This window comes from Lathamus discolor, chromosome 5, assembly GCF_037157495.1.
Source record: "Lathamus discolor isolate bLatDis1 chromosome 5, bLatDis1.hap1, whole genome shotgun sequence".
Lineage (NCBI taxonomy): Eukaryota > Metazoa > Chordata > Aves > Psittaciformes > Psittacidae > Lathamus > Lathamus discolor.
Window position 1 is genome coordinate 118,319,248 of NC_088888.1, and position 19,750 is coordinate 118,338,997.

The window sequence follows — 19,750 nt, forward strand, 5'->3', positions numbered from 1 at the left end:
TTGCATGTCACAAGTGAATTATATTAACATTTAGGAAATGTAGTAGAGGTGGAATCCAGTTTCCTAATACATGGGCTCCCTGGTTCTTCACAATGGAACTTGACTTTAGAGAATCGGGTTTGTTCTCTGTTCTATCTAGTCCAACCCCTTCCTTACTGCACCTTCTTGAGGGGCTCCCCAGGCTTTTGCTATATCTCTATGTTGAGGGAAGGGGGAGGAGAAAACCCCAACAAGCCAACAAACAAACCCCAAAGAAACAAACAAACAAAACACCTGATCCTGATAAATAAGGCTGGCTTTGTCACGAGTCAGTTGGTTGTCTGTGCACTGGGTCAGGTTTGTTCATATAATGATGGGTTGAATACGTATGTGCACCCAATGAAGTTTGCAGTGGTAATTTATAGTATTTGATCTTAGTTTAGCAGCTATGATTTTGCAGTGTATGTTAGTGTTTCCTCATTTCTTACCCTGAAGAAGTTAGAGCATTATCAAAAAACAGGGGTTCTGGAATCACAGAAGTGTTCACTTGCCTTTGCTAGTTGGACTGTTCCCCTTCAGGAGGCCTGTCAATACCACTCTTAATCCCTGGAATATGTTTTTGTCGAAGTCCTGAGAGTGAAGTCGAGTATTTTAACTTGGCTTTCCAGTCTAATGTATGGCAACACTTTAGTCATTACTGATTTCAGGCTGCACTTGGAGAGGAAGTCCTGCACACCTGAAAAGGAGATTTATTTTGCTTCTATATATATATATTGTTTTTTTACTGTGGAGCATAGTCAGCACATGCTGAACAGTAGTTTATAGCTCTGGCAGTACAGACGCAGTTGAGACCGTTCCCTCTTACGGGACAGAAGTACATTAGTTACGATGTTGTGTTTTTCTTGAACAAATGCACTTATTGAAATTCCAAAACAATTTAATTACATTCACTTGGAGCATTCTGGGAATTCAAGAATAGTTTTTGTTATAATCTCTTAAGGCTCCTTAATTTTTTCACAACTAGTTTGTGTGTTGAAATATTTTTATTATCAAGCTTTGCCTTAATCTGCTGCCCAAATGTTGAATATACAGAGGGTTACAACAGTTAAACCTAGGAAGCTTTTCACTTGAAAGGCAGAGATTTGAATCCGTTTGAGAACTTAAGTTTTGGCACGCGTGATTATAGAAAGCATACTTTGTGAATGATTCAGTTATTCTTGAAGCATAATAGTCTTAAATAAACCACAGTGCCAGCAAAAATAAATCAGATGTAGTTCCAGCTCTCTTTGGTCTGTTTCTTTTAGGCACAAAATCAGTGTTATATTTAAGCATCCATCTGTTTTCTTAATCATAACTGATTTGAGCAACAATTACTATCCATCCTTCTGCAGCTCCCAAAGCTCCCTTTAGAAGGTGAAGAAGGAGAAGACCACAACTGCATTTCTTGCTGATATGCAGCCAGGTTTTCATACTTTTTTTTCTTCTTATTGGACTTAAACATTCTTCCTTTGGGAAAAATGAGATGTAAATATTTAGCTAGGCTTAAAGGAAAGCTTCAAACCTATTGTCATCAGAAGTAGAATAGCAGGCAATCGTATCTCTGTAAAGTGCATAGTAACCCCCAGCTGTATGTTGTTACAGATGATACGGACCTGAAGAGTGCTCAAATGGAATATATATCTTAATCTATATCATTGCTTAGTATGTCCTCTGAAGCAGTCATATCTCTTGCAGCATGAAGTGCTTGGCACTGCAGTTCTTCCCACTTGACATCTTAGCTGCTAAGTGCGCTGGGTTTTTTTCAGGCAGTTATGTTAGGAAAGCTGTCTTGACTTGGGATGGCTTATCTTCAAGGCTGACAAATTCTAAAGTTACCAGTATATTTCTGTCTGTCATTCTTTTTAGCTACCTGCAACAAGGTGTTTCTTCTTCTGGTAAGACGTTACATGCAAGATGAACTTGCTCATTTAGAGTTGTGAAGAACAGAGCTAAGAAATATCTTCTTACCTTCTAATAATTGCTGGTTGAATGCTGTTAAACTTACAAACATTTTCAAAACTCAGTGGTTAAAATAGTACAAATTCTGGCCTGTCCACCCTTACTCACTCTCCCACCTGTGTGAGAAGCAATATACTTAGGTTTGGAGTAGTATTTATCACACTTCTAATCCTTTAGCTTAGGTAAGGCTAAAGGTTAAAACTGGCACAGGTTGCCCAGAGAAGCTGTGGCTGGTACTGGCCCATCAACTCTGCTCTTGTGAGACCTCCCCTGGAGCATTGTGTGCAGTTCTGGTGTCCTCAACATAAAAAGGACATGGAACTGTTGGAACAAGTCCAGAGGAGGCCACGAGGATGATCAGGGGACTGGAGCACCTCCCGTATGAAGACAGGCTGAGGAAGTTGGGGCTGTTCAGCCTGGAGAAGAGAAGGCTGCATGGGGACCTCATAGCAGCCTTCCAGTATCTGAAGGGGCCTATAGGGATGCTGGGGAGGGACTCTTCATCAGGGACTGTAGTGACAGGACAAGGGGTAACGGGTTAAAACTTAAACAGGGGAAGTTTAGATTGGATATAAGGAGGAAATTCTTTCCTGTTAGGGTGGTGAGGCACTGGAATGGGTTGCCCAGGGAAGTTGTGAATGCTCCATCCCTGGCAGTGTTCAAGGCCAGGTTGGATGAAGCCTTGGGTGGGATGGTTTAGTGTGAGGTGTCCCTGCCCATGGCAGGGGGGTTGAACTGGATGATCTTAAGGTCCTTTCCAACCCTAACTATTCTATGATTCTATGATCAAGGCCAGGCTGGACAGGGCTTGGAGCAACCTGGTCTAGTGGAAGGTGTCCCAGCCCATGGCAGGGGGTTGGAAATGGGTGATCTTTAAGGTCCCTTCCAACCCAAGCCATTCTGTGACTATGACCTTTCCCCTCCTCTTTTCTTTGCCCGTATTTGTGAAGATTAATAAAATGAGTGTGATTCATTTATTCTAAAAAACATGATGTCAGTAAGGATATAAATTAGCTGTTTCTATGGCTGGTTAATAATCCTACCTAAAGTGGACAATTGCTTTCCCCCTTCTGCAATCAAAAGCCTTTTGACCACTTAAATACACTCTGATTCTCGGGAAGTGGTCTGGACAGTAGTTTCTGAGCCATTCTAATCTGTGGAGAAACTCTGAGTCTTTCATGAGACTGCCAAATACCACAAGAAAGGGTTGTATTTTCTTCCAAGTCCTTCTGTGCCAGATGGATCAAATGATTCTATTTTCCAGGCAAATAAATCAGAAATCTTGTAACCTCCTTTGAGATTTTGGGTCTCTCTCTTTCTGGAGATGTGACATACGTTTTTTAGTCCAGTATTTACCGTCTTCATTGGGAATCTGCAAGGTTGCTAACCTGACCAGTAATTCTTTCCACAAAAGTACTGCAAAGTAGTATCCAAAGTAAGAGTAGCTCAGTTTCTGGGAAGCTGATGACTGCTTTCATTGACTTTGGAGATGAAGAGGTGTACAATTAGGAATAACTAAATATTTGTTCTTGTTGTACCAGAGGGTTTCTTACTGGCACAGTTCTAGTGAACCGATACAATCTCCTTCTTTGATCATGCGTTTGTTTTCTGCTTTTATACCCGATTTTTGTGGCTGTAGCATTTTGCCACTTGCTGTTACCTCTGGCTTTGTTCCAGGATAGCAGAAGGATGCTTTATCTCTTTCGCTCCACTCTTTTCTTCCTATAAGGCAGGGCTTTAGATCGTGTCCACACTTCGTGTTTCAGACATGTTGTAACCAGCTCTCCAGCCTTTGAATTATTTTTGGAGCGTTGACAAACACAAGAGCAGGAATTGGTGTTTGCAGTTCTGCTTTTCAGAGGACGGGTAGGACTGTCCGTGAAAGTTGCCCACTTTTTCCATGATGAACTCTGTTTTCAGTTCCTCATTACTGTGGAGAGCTGGCAGGAATGATGGAGGAGCAGGGACTGGCCAACTGAGAAGCCTAGGAGTTGGGAGAAAGAATGGGATCCAGTCTAGGACATCTGGAGAGGTCCAAATGTGATTTCCAAGCAATAAAACTGGTATGAAGGGTGGGAGGGTAGGATTTGGTAAGGTGAGGGCTGGACTGGGATGGAAAGGAGTGCTGAAGAGAGACCATTAGGACAAGTAGACTTGGGGAAGAGACAGCAGATACCAGCATTGGAGGGGGAAGCAGGAATGATTCCTACATGCTCCCAAGATGTCATTAAAGAGGATGTGGACTATAGGATATCTGACTCATTTGTTACAGAAGTTTCAAAGCTAAAGTGTCTGGTGAATGAAGCAAGGAGTTACGGGTAGGAGAAAAATAACTCGCTGCTCAAGCTGTAACCTCCTGCCAGGGAAGAGGATTCTGTCTTTCTGCCACTGAGCTCTGCTTCCGTGTGTTGAAAGGCAAGTCAGTTTTAACTGCAGGTAGTTTTGTGTTGTTAAAGCAGGCTGGTACTAAGTAGCTGTAAAAAGCTAGATAGCTGACTTGTCTAGCTTAACTTCATGCATGTCATGTTGTGACATTAGTACTTAATGCAAGAAATTATTTGGGGGTTTTATTTACATTGTCCTTTGCTTTCTAGCTGTGGTTTTATTTTTACTTTAAATTCATTCAAATACTAGCTTATTGTTCTCTTTTACAGACAGACAAAAAAATACATGGGTCGTCAGAGATACTTCAGCATTGTCATAGTAGTATCACAGGGGCAAAGTTTCAGCAATGGAGACGCTGCTTGTAGCCACTCTATCATGTGAGCTAGGCATACTAATACAGCAATTACCAGATAATATCTGTGTGGAATGGAGAGCACCAGCTATGGAGGTTTAAGCCAGCTGTGAGATGACCCTATATTCTGATAGAATCATACAGCCATAGAATGGTTTGGGTTGGAAGGGACCTTAAGAACATCCAGTTCCAACCCCCCTGTAATGGGCAGGGACACCTTCCACTAGACCAGGTCACTTCAAGCCCCGTCCAACCTGCTGTTGAACACCGCCAGGGATAGAGCATTTACCACTTCTTTGGGCAGCCTATTCCAGTGCCTCACCACCCTCACAGTAAAGGGAGTATCTGGACTGTGTTCAAAGTGGTTTTGTGAATCTTAACTAATTATAGTAAGGCACATTAAATACAAGGGCTCTGTGTATGTCTCTTGTTATTTTTATTGTGTTACTTCTCATCCTTAAGAGCAGCATCTGTAGACTGCGCAGTCTCATGTCTGGAGAGGAGACCTGTCTGAGGAATAGCAAGAACACTGGGACTCAGATGTCACATAAGCAAGCTCTTCAGACTCTTGTATAATTTATTAGTGAAGGAATATTTTATTTGGAAAAACCCATCATGTGTCTTATTTATAAAGATGTTGTTTTAAGCAATATTCTGATTGTTGTCACAGGCTTGTTAAGGAAAAAGTGGATTATCCTTTCGCAAAGGAGAAAGCAGTTGATTTAAAAAAGAATCAGATTCATCTTGTTTCTTTAATTTACTATTGTTTTTGTTCTAGGCCTCAAAGAAAGTGCTGAAGAAATGGTCAAGAACAGGTTGGAAGGAAAGAATAACCTAACTCCATGGGAAAAATTCCTAGAGAAGAAGAAAGAAAAAAGAATCCTGAAGAAAAAGAGAAAGGTGATGATTGCTTTGGCCACTTGGGGGGAGTTGTTGGTTTGGTTTAAGTTGCTGCTATTGTTTCTTTGGGATAACCAAAAAGTTGGATATCTTCCAAGGTTCTAAGGTTAGAATGTGCAATGGTCACTCATGTGGAAACATGGAGAGTTTCTCATTGAATTTACAGAGCAAAAGCATATTCAGGGTATTACTGATCATAAACATGCATAACACAGAATTCCATGTATCTACTTGTGTTGTGTTAAAGCTAAATGAATCATAACAACAGTTGGTTTTCAATTTACATTTCTGAATGCATTTGGGTGGGTCTCTTTTTTATTACTTAATGCATATCAAGTTGTTATGATACTGATAATTATAGTTTTGCCAAGTTTTGGCCTAAAGTAATAGTTTCCCAGAGCTGTAATAGCAAAGAGTTAATAGCCGCAAAGATCTATCCAAATTTTAAGTTGCAAAAGCAAATTTGGGATATAGTTCTGTTTGTGAATAACAAAATGGTCCTAGAAGTAGTGTGAAAATCATTGGCGCTTCATCTTTCCACATGCAGAAAGTAAGTGTGAAGACTCCTGCGGCACTGATGTGCAGAAATAGGCAGATAAATGTTTATGCGTATGTTAGGAAAAGAAACCATGTGGCATACAGGATCTAAATTCTTAAATTACTATGAATGTAATTCATGTTGCAGATATTGCAGAGATTACTCTTAAAAACAACTTGATTCCAGTTAGTTTTAAGTGGCATTCGATGAGTAACTTCTTAAACCTTAGAGTGCTCTGACTGGAGTAAGTAGCACTGCTAGGTAGCAGAGCAACTTTTGCTACCATAATATTCATATTCAGTCTGATAAGTCAAGGGGCAAGATGTACAACCCAACACTACCAGTCCAAACTTGGGCTTTTTGAATTTTGGAGCACAAAATGAAGCTCCTTGCTACAGTTTTTTCCCATTTAGAGCTTTTTTGGTACATCAAGTAAGGTTATAACAATGCTGTGATCCTGTCATTTGTTGGTATGGTTAGCTAGTGCATCACAGTTTGTGGATACAGCTAAGAAAGATCCTTGGAGTATGTAAGTAGCCCTTTTTCAGGTACATAAAAAGCTCTCATCTGTGGAGCAGGTTTGAAATAGTTGATTTCTCTTTACTAACGATTTTTAGTGCATTCTAGTTTTACAATGTTCAGCATAAAGTATTTCAGTTTTCATCTGTATAGTTACTAATGGAAGGAACATCTAATTCCAGTGAAACTTCAGTAGTTTATGTTGATTGAAATGATGTTTGTGCTTTTTTACAGGCTACTGCTGAGAAAGAACAGAGTGAGGATGAGCTTCCATCTGATGTTGATCTCAACGACCCATATTTTGCTGAAGAAATTGAGAAGACAGGTGGGTCAAGACAAATGACTTCAGGAATAAATTTGTTCTTCCTTTAAATAATGAGCTTTCAAAACAAAGTCAGGCTAGAGTAAATGCAGAGATAGCATGTTCAGAACAAAATAGAGTAGGTGTCATCAGCCTAAAACTGCAGATGCTGTTCTTTAAAACGATGCATATTGTGATACGTGGAATGGTAGGGAGCATAGTTCTCTTAGCTTTCAGTAGAGATCATTATGTAGACAATTTCTGGGGGTGGCTGTTAAAAACAAGGTGACCATCTGCTCCCCTAAATATTCCACAGAAAATAACTTCATTGCCTTCAAAGCCTGTTCCCTTTTTTATAGGAGGAGCCAGTTTTGTACAGGAACCTTGGAAGTTTGGGTCAGTTACAAAAATGCCAAATGGATTTGCATCATAAAGTTGTCTTTCAGAAGAAATCATGTTTTTTACTACTTATCCATGTGTTAATAGAAAATACTGTGATTCGAGGAAAGCATGTTTTCTGCCATGCTTTCCTGGTGAGTTGTATATAGGTTATTTCAGAATCCATTGTAAAGATGCCGTTCCTTCTACCACTTTATTTAATAGCAAGATTATGTAGGTACTCTCAGACTAATGATTGATGTTTCAACATTGTATGTGAAATCCCTGGAAAAATGATTTCTTCTGCATTATATAAGAAGTTCTTTGTGTCATGGAGGTGCTCAGCAGGGACTGGTTGTATCTGCAGGTTCTTAAACATTCTTGTCTATAATGAAGAGAATAGACTTTTAGTGCTCGTGGAGTCTTTGAGGATTTTACTAATACACATAAAGGTTAAGAAAGTGAAGCTTTTGTCTGTAAGTTTACTGATAACCTACTGAAAACCAGAATGTGGCTAGCCCTGGAGGAGTTTCAAAGGAAGAACACAGTGGTCGGCTGCAAGGCAGCTGACATGTTAACCATGATTATGCAGCACAATTTTGTTTGGCTTTCACCACGTCTGCCCAGAACAGCCTCTTGTCTCATAGGTGGGTTTGTTTTTAAGAGCAGCTGGCTTCTCCAGTTGAAAAAAATGGGTTACAATCTGCTTTGAACAAGGCTGTAACTCTGCCAGTTTCGTATCTAGGGTACAGCAGTAACTGGAATGATGATAATTTTTCATAAGCCTTCCACAGTTCCCCTGAAAGACTGAAATTTTGCCCTTATACTGACTGTCAGATGATCTCAGATTATGCTGACAAGCATATGACAGGATATAGATTCAGGTGGACCAGTGCAGAAACTGTGACAATGCAGTAGTGCTGTTAGGGTTTTGCAGTGGTGAATTTGAACCCATCCTCAATTCACTTGTTGACTGTCACGCGTATGGGTTTGTGTAAGTTACTTGTTCACAAGCTGAAGCAGTTGAAGCAAGAGCATAAGGAGCTATTAGACAAAAGGCCTAGCAGATTTGAGTGCTGCAAAAGGAAACCTGGAAATTATGGGAAGTCTCCTTGGCTGTGTATTCATCAGGTTTGTCTTGTTCCTGGAAACTTTGTAAAGCAGGCAGTGATTCTTACACCATGGATGCTTCATCTTGGGAGAGGCAAGGTACAGAATATTCTTAGTGCTTGCTTTGCACATGTGTATAGTCTCTGTGTGGCTTTACAAAAGAACCGGAGGCTAAAATGTAAAATGCTGTGTACATATGAGCCTTGATGCTGCATTTCAGAAGCTTGATTCTAGTTTGATATTGTCAAGGAAAAAGTCATTTGTCACTTCTGTTTTACACTGATGCACGTATTGTTTCAAAACCTTTCATTTGGCTTGGCCAGTGTCAGTTTTACTGCATCTGTTTCCCTCCTCTCAGAAAAAGTTCATATAAGACAGAATGACTTTTGTAGCTTAAACTGTTGGAAGATTAATAGCTGAATAGTGAATAGCTTGACATGAGAGCAGTGTTCTCTTTTGGAGATCATTGAATAGCTTCAGAACACTTTAGCCTATTAAACATAGTTTCTATTGATCTTTATTGAGAAAAAAGACTACATGTCCTTGCACATTATTGTAACTCCTATAGGTTCCAAGCCATTTGATGTCTTCTCATAATCTAATTTATGATGTATGTAGGAATTGATGGCTTTTTAATGCTGAAAGATAACAGCACGACTGTGGAGACATAAGATGTTAATGGCAAAATCTGAGTATAGTTGTAGAACCTGTACTTTAGAAAGATAAAGGTCTTAGCTGTATTACTGATTCATTTACTGTGTCTTTGCAAGGCTTTTGAGACTGACTTTGAAGCTTCTGAGTAAGACAGATAAGAGGTCTTGTGAGAGGAGGTTTTGGTTTGTGGTTGGTCTCTGTATTTGAAGTCTCAAATGATGATTAGCTTTTACTGTTAGCACTGGGAAGTTCTTGGCATGCAAAGTGAATGTTGCAAACTAGATTTGTGAGCTGACAGAGCGGAATGGCAGCTTCAGGAGGGGATTGCAGCAGAGACTAGAAGCTTCTCTCACTGGCTAGTGGCACCCATCAGCTCTGCATAACATCGAAGGCAAGTATCTGCTGCCGTAGAGTGGAAGAAATATGATTAAAAGATGGCAATGGGGATTAGGTGCTAAGAAAAGTACAAGGGTTTGCAGTCAATTTGGGAAAGACTCTTTACTCTAGTTTTTACATTTGTAAGTGTGCAAAAAGCATGTGGGGAAGTTTCTTCCAGAATGTATGTGGGACAGTGTCAGGCGTGTATTAAAAAGACAGAAAATGATGCATTTATGAATCCTGAAACCAAACTGATGTATGTAAAATTTTGTATGATGATGTATGATGATGTAAAATTTTTAGTGCTAAGAGTGATTTTTAGGTTCCAAGCTGGTTTATCAGCTGTAGGTATCATAGTAAGTAATAAAGTTTAGTTTATGTCTGTATTCATGGAAAAGAGCTTAGTTCAATACTAGCTCTGGGTTCATCCTCATGCAGCAACAGAAATCTTTGAAGGCATGAAGATAAGTTATCTTCACTTCTGGGATTACACAGTGAAAGAGGAGGGAAGGTGACTCGAGCGGCCCTTCTTTGGGGAATGAGTGGAAAGGCTGAGCGATTTACTGATTTAACTTTAATCATTGTCTCCAATTGGTGTATCTGTGCCCTTTTTCCTCTTCTGTAGTTTAGCCAGTTCTGTGAAGACACGAATGATTTCGTAGTTGTTGAAGTCTCACATAGACATTTATTTCTCCCTTCTACACATTAATTGTGTAGGTTAGGTAATAATATCTGAATCTGATTTTCCTGCACATTTTCTGGAACTCCTAAATCAATGGTTTAGTTCTTGAGCTGATGACATTGCGCATCTGGAGAGGGTTTTTTTTGGTGCTGGTGGTTTGTTTCTTGTAGAAGTCCATTTCCAGCTTGGAATCTGTTTAGAAACAGTCAGAATAGTCAAGGGAGAGGAAAACTGTTCTTCAAGAAGTATGTCCTGTTCCAGGGTGTATTTAGTGATATAACTTGACGTTTTTCTGGCATTTTTGTATTTCTGGTCTGGCTTCACAACATGGAGCCAAATATCTTCTTTGAGAGTACCCCCAGTGGACTGTAATAAATTACCTGGGAATGTAATTCCGAGCTCAAGGGTCAGAGTATGTGGTTCAGGTCAGAAAACCTTCTGCTTTTCCTGCTCCTTCTTGATCGAGGTCTATGAGCATTCCAAAGAGAATAATTTGATTTTGCAGGATTTATAAACAGGTCTGTTTTCATTAAAGTTACGTTTGACTAATGTCTTAAGCTGTTATGATTCGTTGTGTCTAATGTGAGCTGTGCAGCTAAAATCAATTCTAGCAGAGCTTCATCAGAAGAATACTCAGTCTCGACAGTCAATCATATTTTCAGCCCAGTGATCCTGTTCAGGTCTTTTTTGCAAGGGTTTTTGTGCTACATGGCTACCAGCACAAGATGGTCTTTTAGCCTTGCCTAGACAGTATAAAAACTGTTTCTCCTTTATTCACTGATGAACTCTTATTCAGCTGGCAGAATTCTGCTCTGGATACAGAGAAGAGATGCACATTTGTTATTTATTCTGAAGCATTTACTACATTGCTTACTCCAGGAGAAGCAGTGAACAGCTTGAGAACTGCAGGACACTTCAATTACATTTATGAGTATATAAACTGATTCTCTTTTAAAATACCCTGGGAGTGGCGTAATGTCATATGTTTGCCTGCTCTGTTGTGATGCTTCTCTCTTCTGCTCTCTGAAAAACACAGTAAATACGTTTTCTCTGGTTTTTGTTGACTTACTTATGACATTTGGATGTTGCTGCCTTCTTAAATTGAACAAATACTAGCAGATTTTTATTGCTTTAGCTGGCATTTTTTTTAACTTTTCAGCCTTTTTCCACATCTGACATTCAAGTATTGATTACAAGAAAGCAAGTTGCACATCAGGTTCTGTTCATGGGTAAATTATGCTGTCATGCATCAGCTTGAGTAAGTGTGTGCATGTCCTATGTTTGCACGTAGGTTTAAAGAAGCCAGAATCAGTTGCAAGTACCTCAGAGGATGAAGATGAAGTTGAAAAACAGAAGGTAAAGTGGATTAAAATGTTGAGAATTACAGATGTTGCAGTGCCTGAATTCTGCTGATAACGTTACGTGTTTGTGAGTGGAACTACTGAATTCCATGGGACAGTGGAATAAAACTGTATAATTTTAATAGCAAGAGCTTTTGGGACAAAAGCTACCCAAGAAGAATGGAAGCTGGTCCATGCCTTGATGTCTTAAGATGATGCCAGGGTATCTTTCTGGAAGATTATAGTTGAACACAGCTCAGGAGTTAGGTAATACTGAAATGTAAGGGCACAGAAACCATACTGGTTGAGCAGATAGTCCCTCTGCTGATCACTTTTAACATCAGCACTGTATGAAACCTTTGAGTGTTCAAACCTTGTCCTCTAGACTTTTGACCTTGAAGACTGAATTGTTTGCTAGTGCATGTTTGCTTTTCATTCTTTCTCAGAACAACTTAACTAAATAAGTATTTTAAATTAATGTATGTTGATTTTTATTTTGCCATATAAATATCAGTATAAAATTATGTCCATTCCTGATTATGGTGTAGAGTTTTCAGATTAGATTAATGGTATGTTTGAAAGTTGAATGTGGGTATTTGCATTTATTTTATATCTCATACAAGGGAAATCAACAGTTTTATTTAACATTACGTGAGGTGGCAGTGTGCACTCGCAGCCCAGAAAGCCAACTGTATCCTGGGCTGCATCAAAAGGAGCGTGACCAGCAGGTCGAAGGAGGTGATCCTGCCCCTCTACTCTGCTCTTGTGAGACCTCACCTGGAGCATTGTGTGCAGTTCTGGTGTCCTCAACATAAAAAGGACATGGAACTGTTGGAACAAGTCCAGAGGAGGCCACGAGGATGATCAGGGGACTGGAGCACCTCCCGTATGAAGACAGGCTGAGGAAGTTGGGGCTGTTCAGCCTGGAGAAGAGAAGACTGCATGGGGACCTCATAGCAGCCTTCCAGTACCTGAAGGGGGCCTATAGGGATGCTGGGGAGGGACTCTTCATCAGGGACTGTAGTGACAGGACAAAGGGTAACGGGTTAAAACTTAAACAGAGAAAGTTTAGACTGGATATAAGGAGGAAATTCTTTACTGTGAGGGTGGTGAGGCACTGGAATGGGTTGCCCAGGGAAGTTGTGAATGCTCCATCCCTGGCGGTTTTCAAGGGCAGGTTGGACAGAGCCTTAGGTGACATGATTAATGTGAGGTGTCCCTGCCCATGGCAGGGGGGTTGGAACTGGAAGATCTTAAGGTCCTTTCCAACCCTGACTATTCTGATTCTATTACACCTCAATGTTAGAAGAATATTGTTATGGATTAAAAAATACTGCCCTGACAACCCTGTTCCATCTCATTTATATGTATGGAGATTTATACAAACTTTACTAACAAGATGCAGTGTTTTTCATAGGAAACTTAATTTCACTGTGTACTTTATTTTGCACCAGGCTGAAATGGCCCTGCTTATGATGGACGATGAGGATGATGCCAGAAAACATTTTAATTATAAAAAAATTGTAGAACAACAGAATTTGAGCAAGAAGAAAAAGAAACTTTTAATGAAAAGGAAAGAATTGGTAGAAGATGACTTCCAGGTAAGGGTGTACTCTTTGATTTTGAGGCTCAGATAGAACCTTTGTTGATTATTTTCAGGACAAATTTGGTGGTTTCATATCCTTCTCCTCCCTTACTCTCTCTGAAGGAGAACTAGGTCTACATCTTGAAAGAGTTACAGGCTGTTTTCAAAAAGCAAGAAATACGCTGATGCAATGTTGAAGGGAACAGACCCAAACTCTGCATAAAACAACAAGACACTATTTATGCAAGGCCTTGTATAATTTGTTGCCTAAAATATGTGTTTGCGTCTTCTTATTGTTATCCACTGCTGCTTTCATCCTCCTACTGCTTAGTATCACTGGCACCCATATGGACCACTAGGAGTGCATAGGAGTCAGTGGGACTTACAAGACCATGCAGTGCCTCAGAAACATCTCTGATCTGAGCCCCTCATAGGCAACACACCTCCCTTGAGATCGGGTCAGGCTGACAGATGGGTGCCTCTGTGTAGCGGCAAAGTAGACTCACCTACTGTTATGACCCGCTGCTCTTTCCTGGATGCGCTAGTAGTTATCCTCTTCATTGGTGTGGCAACTGGTTGTTCCAAATCCAGTCTTTGTCAGTTCTCAACAGCAAAGCTCTCCTTGGTCTGCTGAGAGCGGCATATACAGGGTTTGCACAAGCATTCACTGGCCTGTTTTACCAGTAGTACCTTCTGGCTCTCTACTTCACACTTGCTGGGATTTTGTAACTGGAGCAGTTCCAGGAATGGTGAACAATCTCATGAGCTATGACTCCTTAGGCAGGTTGTATTTTATTGTGTTTAAAAGCTTTGCTAATGTGGGTAAAGGTTACCTAAAATAAATACTTCTCTTCTGCCCTCAGGTAAATGTTGCCGATACAAGGTTCCAAGCCATGTTTACTTCTCCCCTGTTTAACCTGGATCCTTCGGATCCAAATTTCAAGAAGACAAAGGCAGTAGAAAAGATCTTGGAAGAGAAAGCTCGACGAAGAGAAGAAAAGGAGCAAGATGTTAAGGAGGCAAGCAAGGAGCAGGAGAACAAGATGGCAAAGAAAGGAGAGGTTGCCAAGAAAGCCATAGATCCTGCCCTATCAATGCTAATAAAATCTGTCAAAAATAAAACCCAAGAATTTCAGGCAAGGAAAAAGCAGAAATTGAAATAACTGAACTTTGGTTTTACTCAGACTTGACTTCAGTCTCGGTTCTTCTCGCTGTTAGTGCAGCCTGCTCTGATTCCTGCCCACCTAACATTTCCCCCAGACCCATATAATTATGATGGCGAGTTTTGAAGTAACTGGAGGAATAAGCACACTTTACTTCTGCCATCACAAACACTGGTTTGTACTATTAATAAAAACCTACACATTGACAACATGTAAGTAAGGAATTGATGGGTTTGGGGTGGTTTGTTTTGTATCATGCTGTCTCTAAAGAAAATAGAAATGCTGCAAGTGGCTACAAAAAGTAGTCAGAATTATGGTTGTACTTATAACAAAAACACTTCTGCAGAGGTTTATTGCTGAGACTAAGTGGTGTTAATGATTTTAATTCCACAGAAGTATGTAAAACATATCTCTGTTGATAAGGCAGTAATATAAGTACAAATTAAAGAAATTTTGTATACAGTTTTTTATATGTTTTTAAAAGATTGCATATATGCTTCATTAATTTCTTCTTTAAATACTTGAAGACTTCCTGGATAATAGAACTAATTAATGGAAATATTGCCAAGTAGAAGTATTTCATGAATATATAGTGGAAATAAATGGTTTAAATTGGCCCGAAGGAATTGTGGACACTTAGTTGTGGTTAGTTGTGTTTTCCTCTTCTGTGCCTAAATGAAATTAAGTCAAAGTTAACCGTTTTGCCACTGATACTGCATTCCCATTAATACAATTACACTTATACAAAGTCTTCCAGTGTTGCAAGTGTTAAATAAAGAAGTCAGAGGCAGGTGTAGATGATAACAATTTGAAAAGCCCTGTTGTTTGGCCATATTACTACTGGTGTCAGTATGTGATGAACATCGGGTATCTTTTGGTACTGGTGAAGGTATTGATGGTGTGGGGAAAATACATTAGGTAGAAAATGATCTTTCTTCCTTGGAGTGAGGGGACTGATCTGTTTTCAGGTTTGGTTTGGGGTTTTTTTTTAACTGTTTGCTGTCTCAGCTCTAGTGTAAATACAGCATTTATCCAAACGAAAAGTTTAGAAACAAGGAGCTGAAAGGTAATTTGTAATTTTAAAGAGGTTTGTTAATTTCTAAGACATTCTATTAACTGAATCTAAGGATTTTGTTAAACTAGAGTTTAGAAACTATAGATAATCAAAATTAGTGTTTATATGAAGTAAATAAGTAAAAGGGATTACACAGTCAGAGTAAGCACATGAGAGGCTGTACACCTAATGGCCGAATGGACACAATAATCATAGAAACATAGAATAGTTAGGATTGGAAAGGACCTCAAGATTATCCAGTTCCAACCCCCCTGCCATGGGCAGGGACACCTCACACTAAACCATCCCACCCAAGGCTTCATCCAACCTGGCCTTGAACACTGCCAGGGATGGAGCACTCACAACCTCCCTGGGCAACCCATTCCAGTGCCTCACCACCCTCACAGGAAAGAATTTCCTCCTTATATCCAATCTAAACTTCCCCTGTTTAAGTTTTAACCCGTTACCCCTTGTCCTGTCACTACAGTCCCTGACGAGGAGTCCCTCCCCAGCATCCCTATAGGCCCCCTTCAGGTACTGGAAGGCTGCTATGAAGTCTCCACGCAGCCTTCTCTTCTCCAGGCTGAACAGCCCCAACTTCCTCAGCCTGTCTTCATACGGGAGGTGCTCCAGTCCCCTGATCATCCTCGTGGCCTCCTCTGGACTTGTTCCAACAGTTCCATGTCCTTTTTATGTTGAGGACATCAGAACTGCACACAATACTCCAGGTCCAGGGACACAGTCTAGCAACACAGGAGGAGATGGTTTTTGCAAGGCTGCTCTGCAATGATGTCCCTGAGGAATATTTGCTGACCTCAAACATTTTAAATGTAATTGCCCTTCATAGATACTTGAACATCTTCAGGTTGATTTTCACATAGATAATGAAAAAAAGTCAAGGAGATACTAGAGTCTCGTGCATATATTTGATCCAGCTTCTTAGCCTTTCTAGCAATATGGCAGGACCCAGCAAAACCGTGGTTTGTAGCTTGAACTGACCAACTGTAATGGAGAACAAGGAAAGCTTCTCCACTGTAAGTAGCAGGAAGCTTTTTAACATGGAAGTACAGTGGAGAGCAGCCCAGTGATACTCGGTGAGACATGAATTTATGAAGAAAGAGAGGCAAGAAAGATGCTTTGGGAAACAGACTATTCCACCAATGGAAGAGTCCTGCATCACACAGGAGAATGAATTGTTGCTACCCAAGAAAATCTTAGGTGTCATACAAAATTTAGACATACCATGTATTAGTACAGATCCTTTCCCAATGTGATTGATCAGCTGGCCTATATATTCTAGGCATATGAAATGTGCTAGGGACAGTAGCTTGGCTAGAATGAGGTTTAGACATACTCTAACCTTAGTGGTGATGGAAGGGCAAGTGCTTATGTTTAGGTGTAAAGTCTGTGGAAAATTGGACAAGTGAGAATGAAACCACAAGGTCAGAAGAGATACTTAAGGGATCCACCTCGCAGGGTGCCTGGTCTCTGACAGTGGCCAGTAACAGGAGGTACTAATGGTTCACTTAAAATATTACACCTTGCCAATGGGGAAGTGGGGTAAGCTCATGACTGTTTTTAACTGTTTGGCTTTGGTTTGTCTGTTTTCAGAAATACAGCTTTGGTAGGACTAATGGCTGTAGGTACTTTGTTAAAATACCCTTTTATAGCTGTGGGAACCACACAGTTTCATTCTGTGTCAGGGTGCTTCAAAATTCTTTTTTAATACCAGCTCCCCAGACCAGCTCCCATAACTTCATTTAATAATTTGTATGGAAAAGCAAACTTGGTGGGAGATGAAAGGCAACAAACTGTATGGTCTCTTGGATCCTCCAACCCTGCCAGGTCCTACCAAACACTTGTGTTTTGATTCATTTGATGTGTGCCCTTTTACAAAGGCGTGCTCCTTGTTTGTGCACTAGCAATAGGCCCAGCCTGCTGTGTTTGACTTGAGTAGTCTCATTTGAATCAGTGCTTTTCTGCTCCTTGCTTCTACAACTTTACTGGACAACAGTGCATGGCACTGGTGAATCTCCGCTCTTCTGGAATGCTCGGATATGCTGAATGACCCACAGGAACAAAACTCTCCAACAGTACTTCTGTGCGCCTGCATCTGTCCTTTACAGTAACTTTGCTGGAGGACTGGTTTACAAAAATGGTTTTACAATTAAAAAGTCACAAACAGGGATGATTTCTTGCTGAAATTAGATGGTCTAAGTCTTTTCTTCATGTGTACATGTGCTGGCTCCTTCTCTCTTCCCCTTAGGAAGCCTCGCCTGTATTTGGAAGTCACAGCAAGACAAAATACACAAAAATATGAAGGTAGACTTGACAGTGACTTTAACTGTTGGTTGAAAACAGTTCTTTTGCTGTGTGATAACGTGTATTGGGTATCATGTAAATGCTTAGTGTGTGATAATTTTACCTAATCAGACATTCTTCTATTGTGCTCAAGCTGCTAAATCCCAGGGTGACATCCTGGTTGGGAAGAACTGCAGGATCTGTCCCAGCATGCATCTTTGATGGAAAATATTTAGTCCGTTTATAGAACTATTAGGTGTAAACCCTATTTTTAAGGTATTTTAAATGGATATTTTTCCTTCTTAAAAATCAAGTTATTAATTACTAACTGCTAACAGCTCAAATCCTGTCATCTAATCGCCATGATTCCAGAGCAATGCTAGCCAAATCTGAAGTGATTTCTTTCACTGTTTTCAGCAGAATCGTATCTTGGCAGTCTGGTAAGAAGGGGTCGTGCCTCATTTAGAATTCCTTGCGTTTCATTGCCCTTGGTATAAACAAAACAAAGGATGTTTTTGACCAGGTTGTCCTTTTAAACATGAAAATAGGATCTAGGAGTTCTAACCTCTGAACTTTTAAAATATTATTATTTTTCCCTTTCACTAAATGTCATGGAACCAGCAAAAGTGACGGCAATGAAGTAAAATAACACATTACAAACTAGGCCTGTTAAAAGTGAGACAGAACTAATTTTTCTAGCAACTTATATGGAGGTCTGGTAGAAAGTAGTTTGGCTCCAAGTTGGCAGCCATCAGAGCCAGAGTGCAAGCCAGACATTTAAAGATCTAACATTACAAGTGGAAATCACAAGAGGGCTTGATTTATTTAAAACCCAGGAAAGATCAGACAAGCAGAGATGAAGAGCCACGTATGTTTTCTATTATTCCTTCCTTCTTAAAATTAAATGTATTATTTCCAATTAATAGCAAAAGTTGGCTTTTTGTTCTTTTCATATTTCAGTAGTGTCCAAAAATAACAGTAAGTTGTGCTGTCACATACTTTTATAGCGAACAAAACAACCAACCAACCAAAATACTGTGGGTGGTTTTAAATAAAAAGCTTATGTCTGATATATATTTAAAACTACTACAGTAATTAGGTTGTTTTGCACTTGTCTTAAATCATGAGCTAAATGCTTCAGCCTCAGCTTTGTAGCTATGGTAAGAGCAAGAAGTAGTTCAGATAGCACAGTAATTTTCACTATTTCATAGAATACTTCAGTATTGCAACCTTCCTAATGTTAAAATGTTCTTTTTCACACACAGGACTAGGTTGCTGTATGCCTGTAAAGCAAGACAAGGTGACAGGAAGATCTATGTCTTGTGTGCTTTTTCTGTTCTTTACATATGGTGTTACAAATGGGAAGATTTTTGTCAGGGTTCTGGATCCAATCTAGATTAATGTCACCTAAGGTCATTATTACTTTATATCCTCCTCATCACTAGCATATGAGTAATCCCTACTCAGCACTGTTCCAGCTCTGTGTTTCAGCCATGCCAGACTATGCAAGTTTCAAACAACATCACTTCTAGCCTCCAGTGAGCACACTGGCAAACCTCACCACGTCCCATTCTTGGAGACACCCGATCCAAAGGCTGGTTGCCACGCTTTCATGGGCAAATGCTCTTGGACTGAGTCCCTTGCGCTCCTCGGCACCGCACAAATCCCTTGGCTTTGCACTGAAATCCTGCCCAGCGCACTTAGACCTTCTTCTCTTTGTGTTTCTGGAGCAAGGAAGGAGGGAAAGGACAACTGAAGCAGATGGGGTTTCGTTGACTTCCGACAGCATGAGTCAAGGACAGACAGGCAGCAACGTGTGTGGCTGAACCACTCCTCAAATGGCTTGGCAGTTTGTCCATGGAAAATGCAAGTCTGAACAGAAGTGGTTACCAAAAGGACTAAAATAGAAAAGTGGCTGGTTTTGGATGGCTTTGACTGCTACAGGTGATTAAGAGTTAAAACATTGCTCTGGAGTGCAAAAGCCCCTAGTCATAAGCTCTTTCCTTGTTCCCCTATCTGCTTTTCCCCTTAGGTTAATGCCTGGGCACTCAGCGAGGGGAGTGGGTTCGTGAGCTGACTCAAGAATGAATGCCTTGGGCTTCAGGAGGGTTTCGGACAGGACAGCCTGAACTG

At 40.3% G+C, this 19,750-nt stretch overlaps 1 protein-coding gene across 1 annotated transcript in view; it reads left to right on the forward strand.

Annotated features, from left to right (window-relative positions):
• The window catches only part of ESF1 (ESF1 nucleolar pre-rRNA processing protein homolog), a 28,948-nt gene extending 14,047 nt beyond the window's left edge, over nt 1–14,901 (forward strand). The window contains exons 9-13 of the mRNA XM_065682308.1: nt 5,493–5,614; nt 6,906–6,996; nt 11,466–11,530; nt 12,969–13,115; nt 13,963–14,901. Coding sequence (XP_065538380.1) covers nt 5,493–5,614; nt 6,906–6,996; nt 11,466–11,530; nt 12,969–13,115; nt 13,963–14,262 — 725 coding nt within the window. The 3' untranslated portion in view covers nt 14,263–14,901. The remainder of the gene's footprint in view (nt 1–5,492; nt 5,615–6,905; nt 6,997–11,465; nt 11,531–12,968; nt 13,116–13,962) is intronic.
• The last annotated feature ends 4,849 nt before the right edge of the window (nt 14,902–19,750 follow it).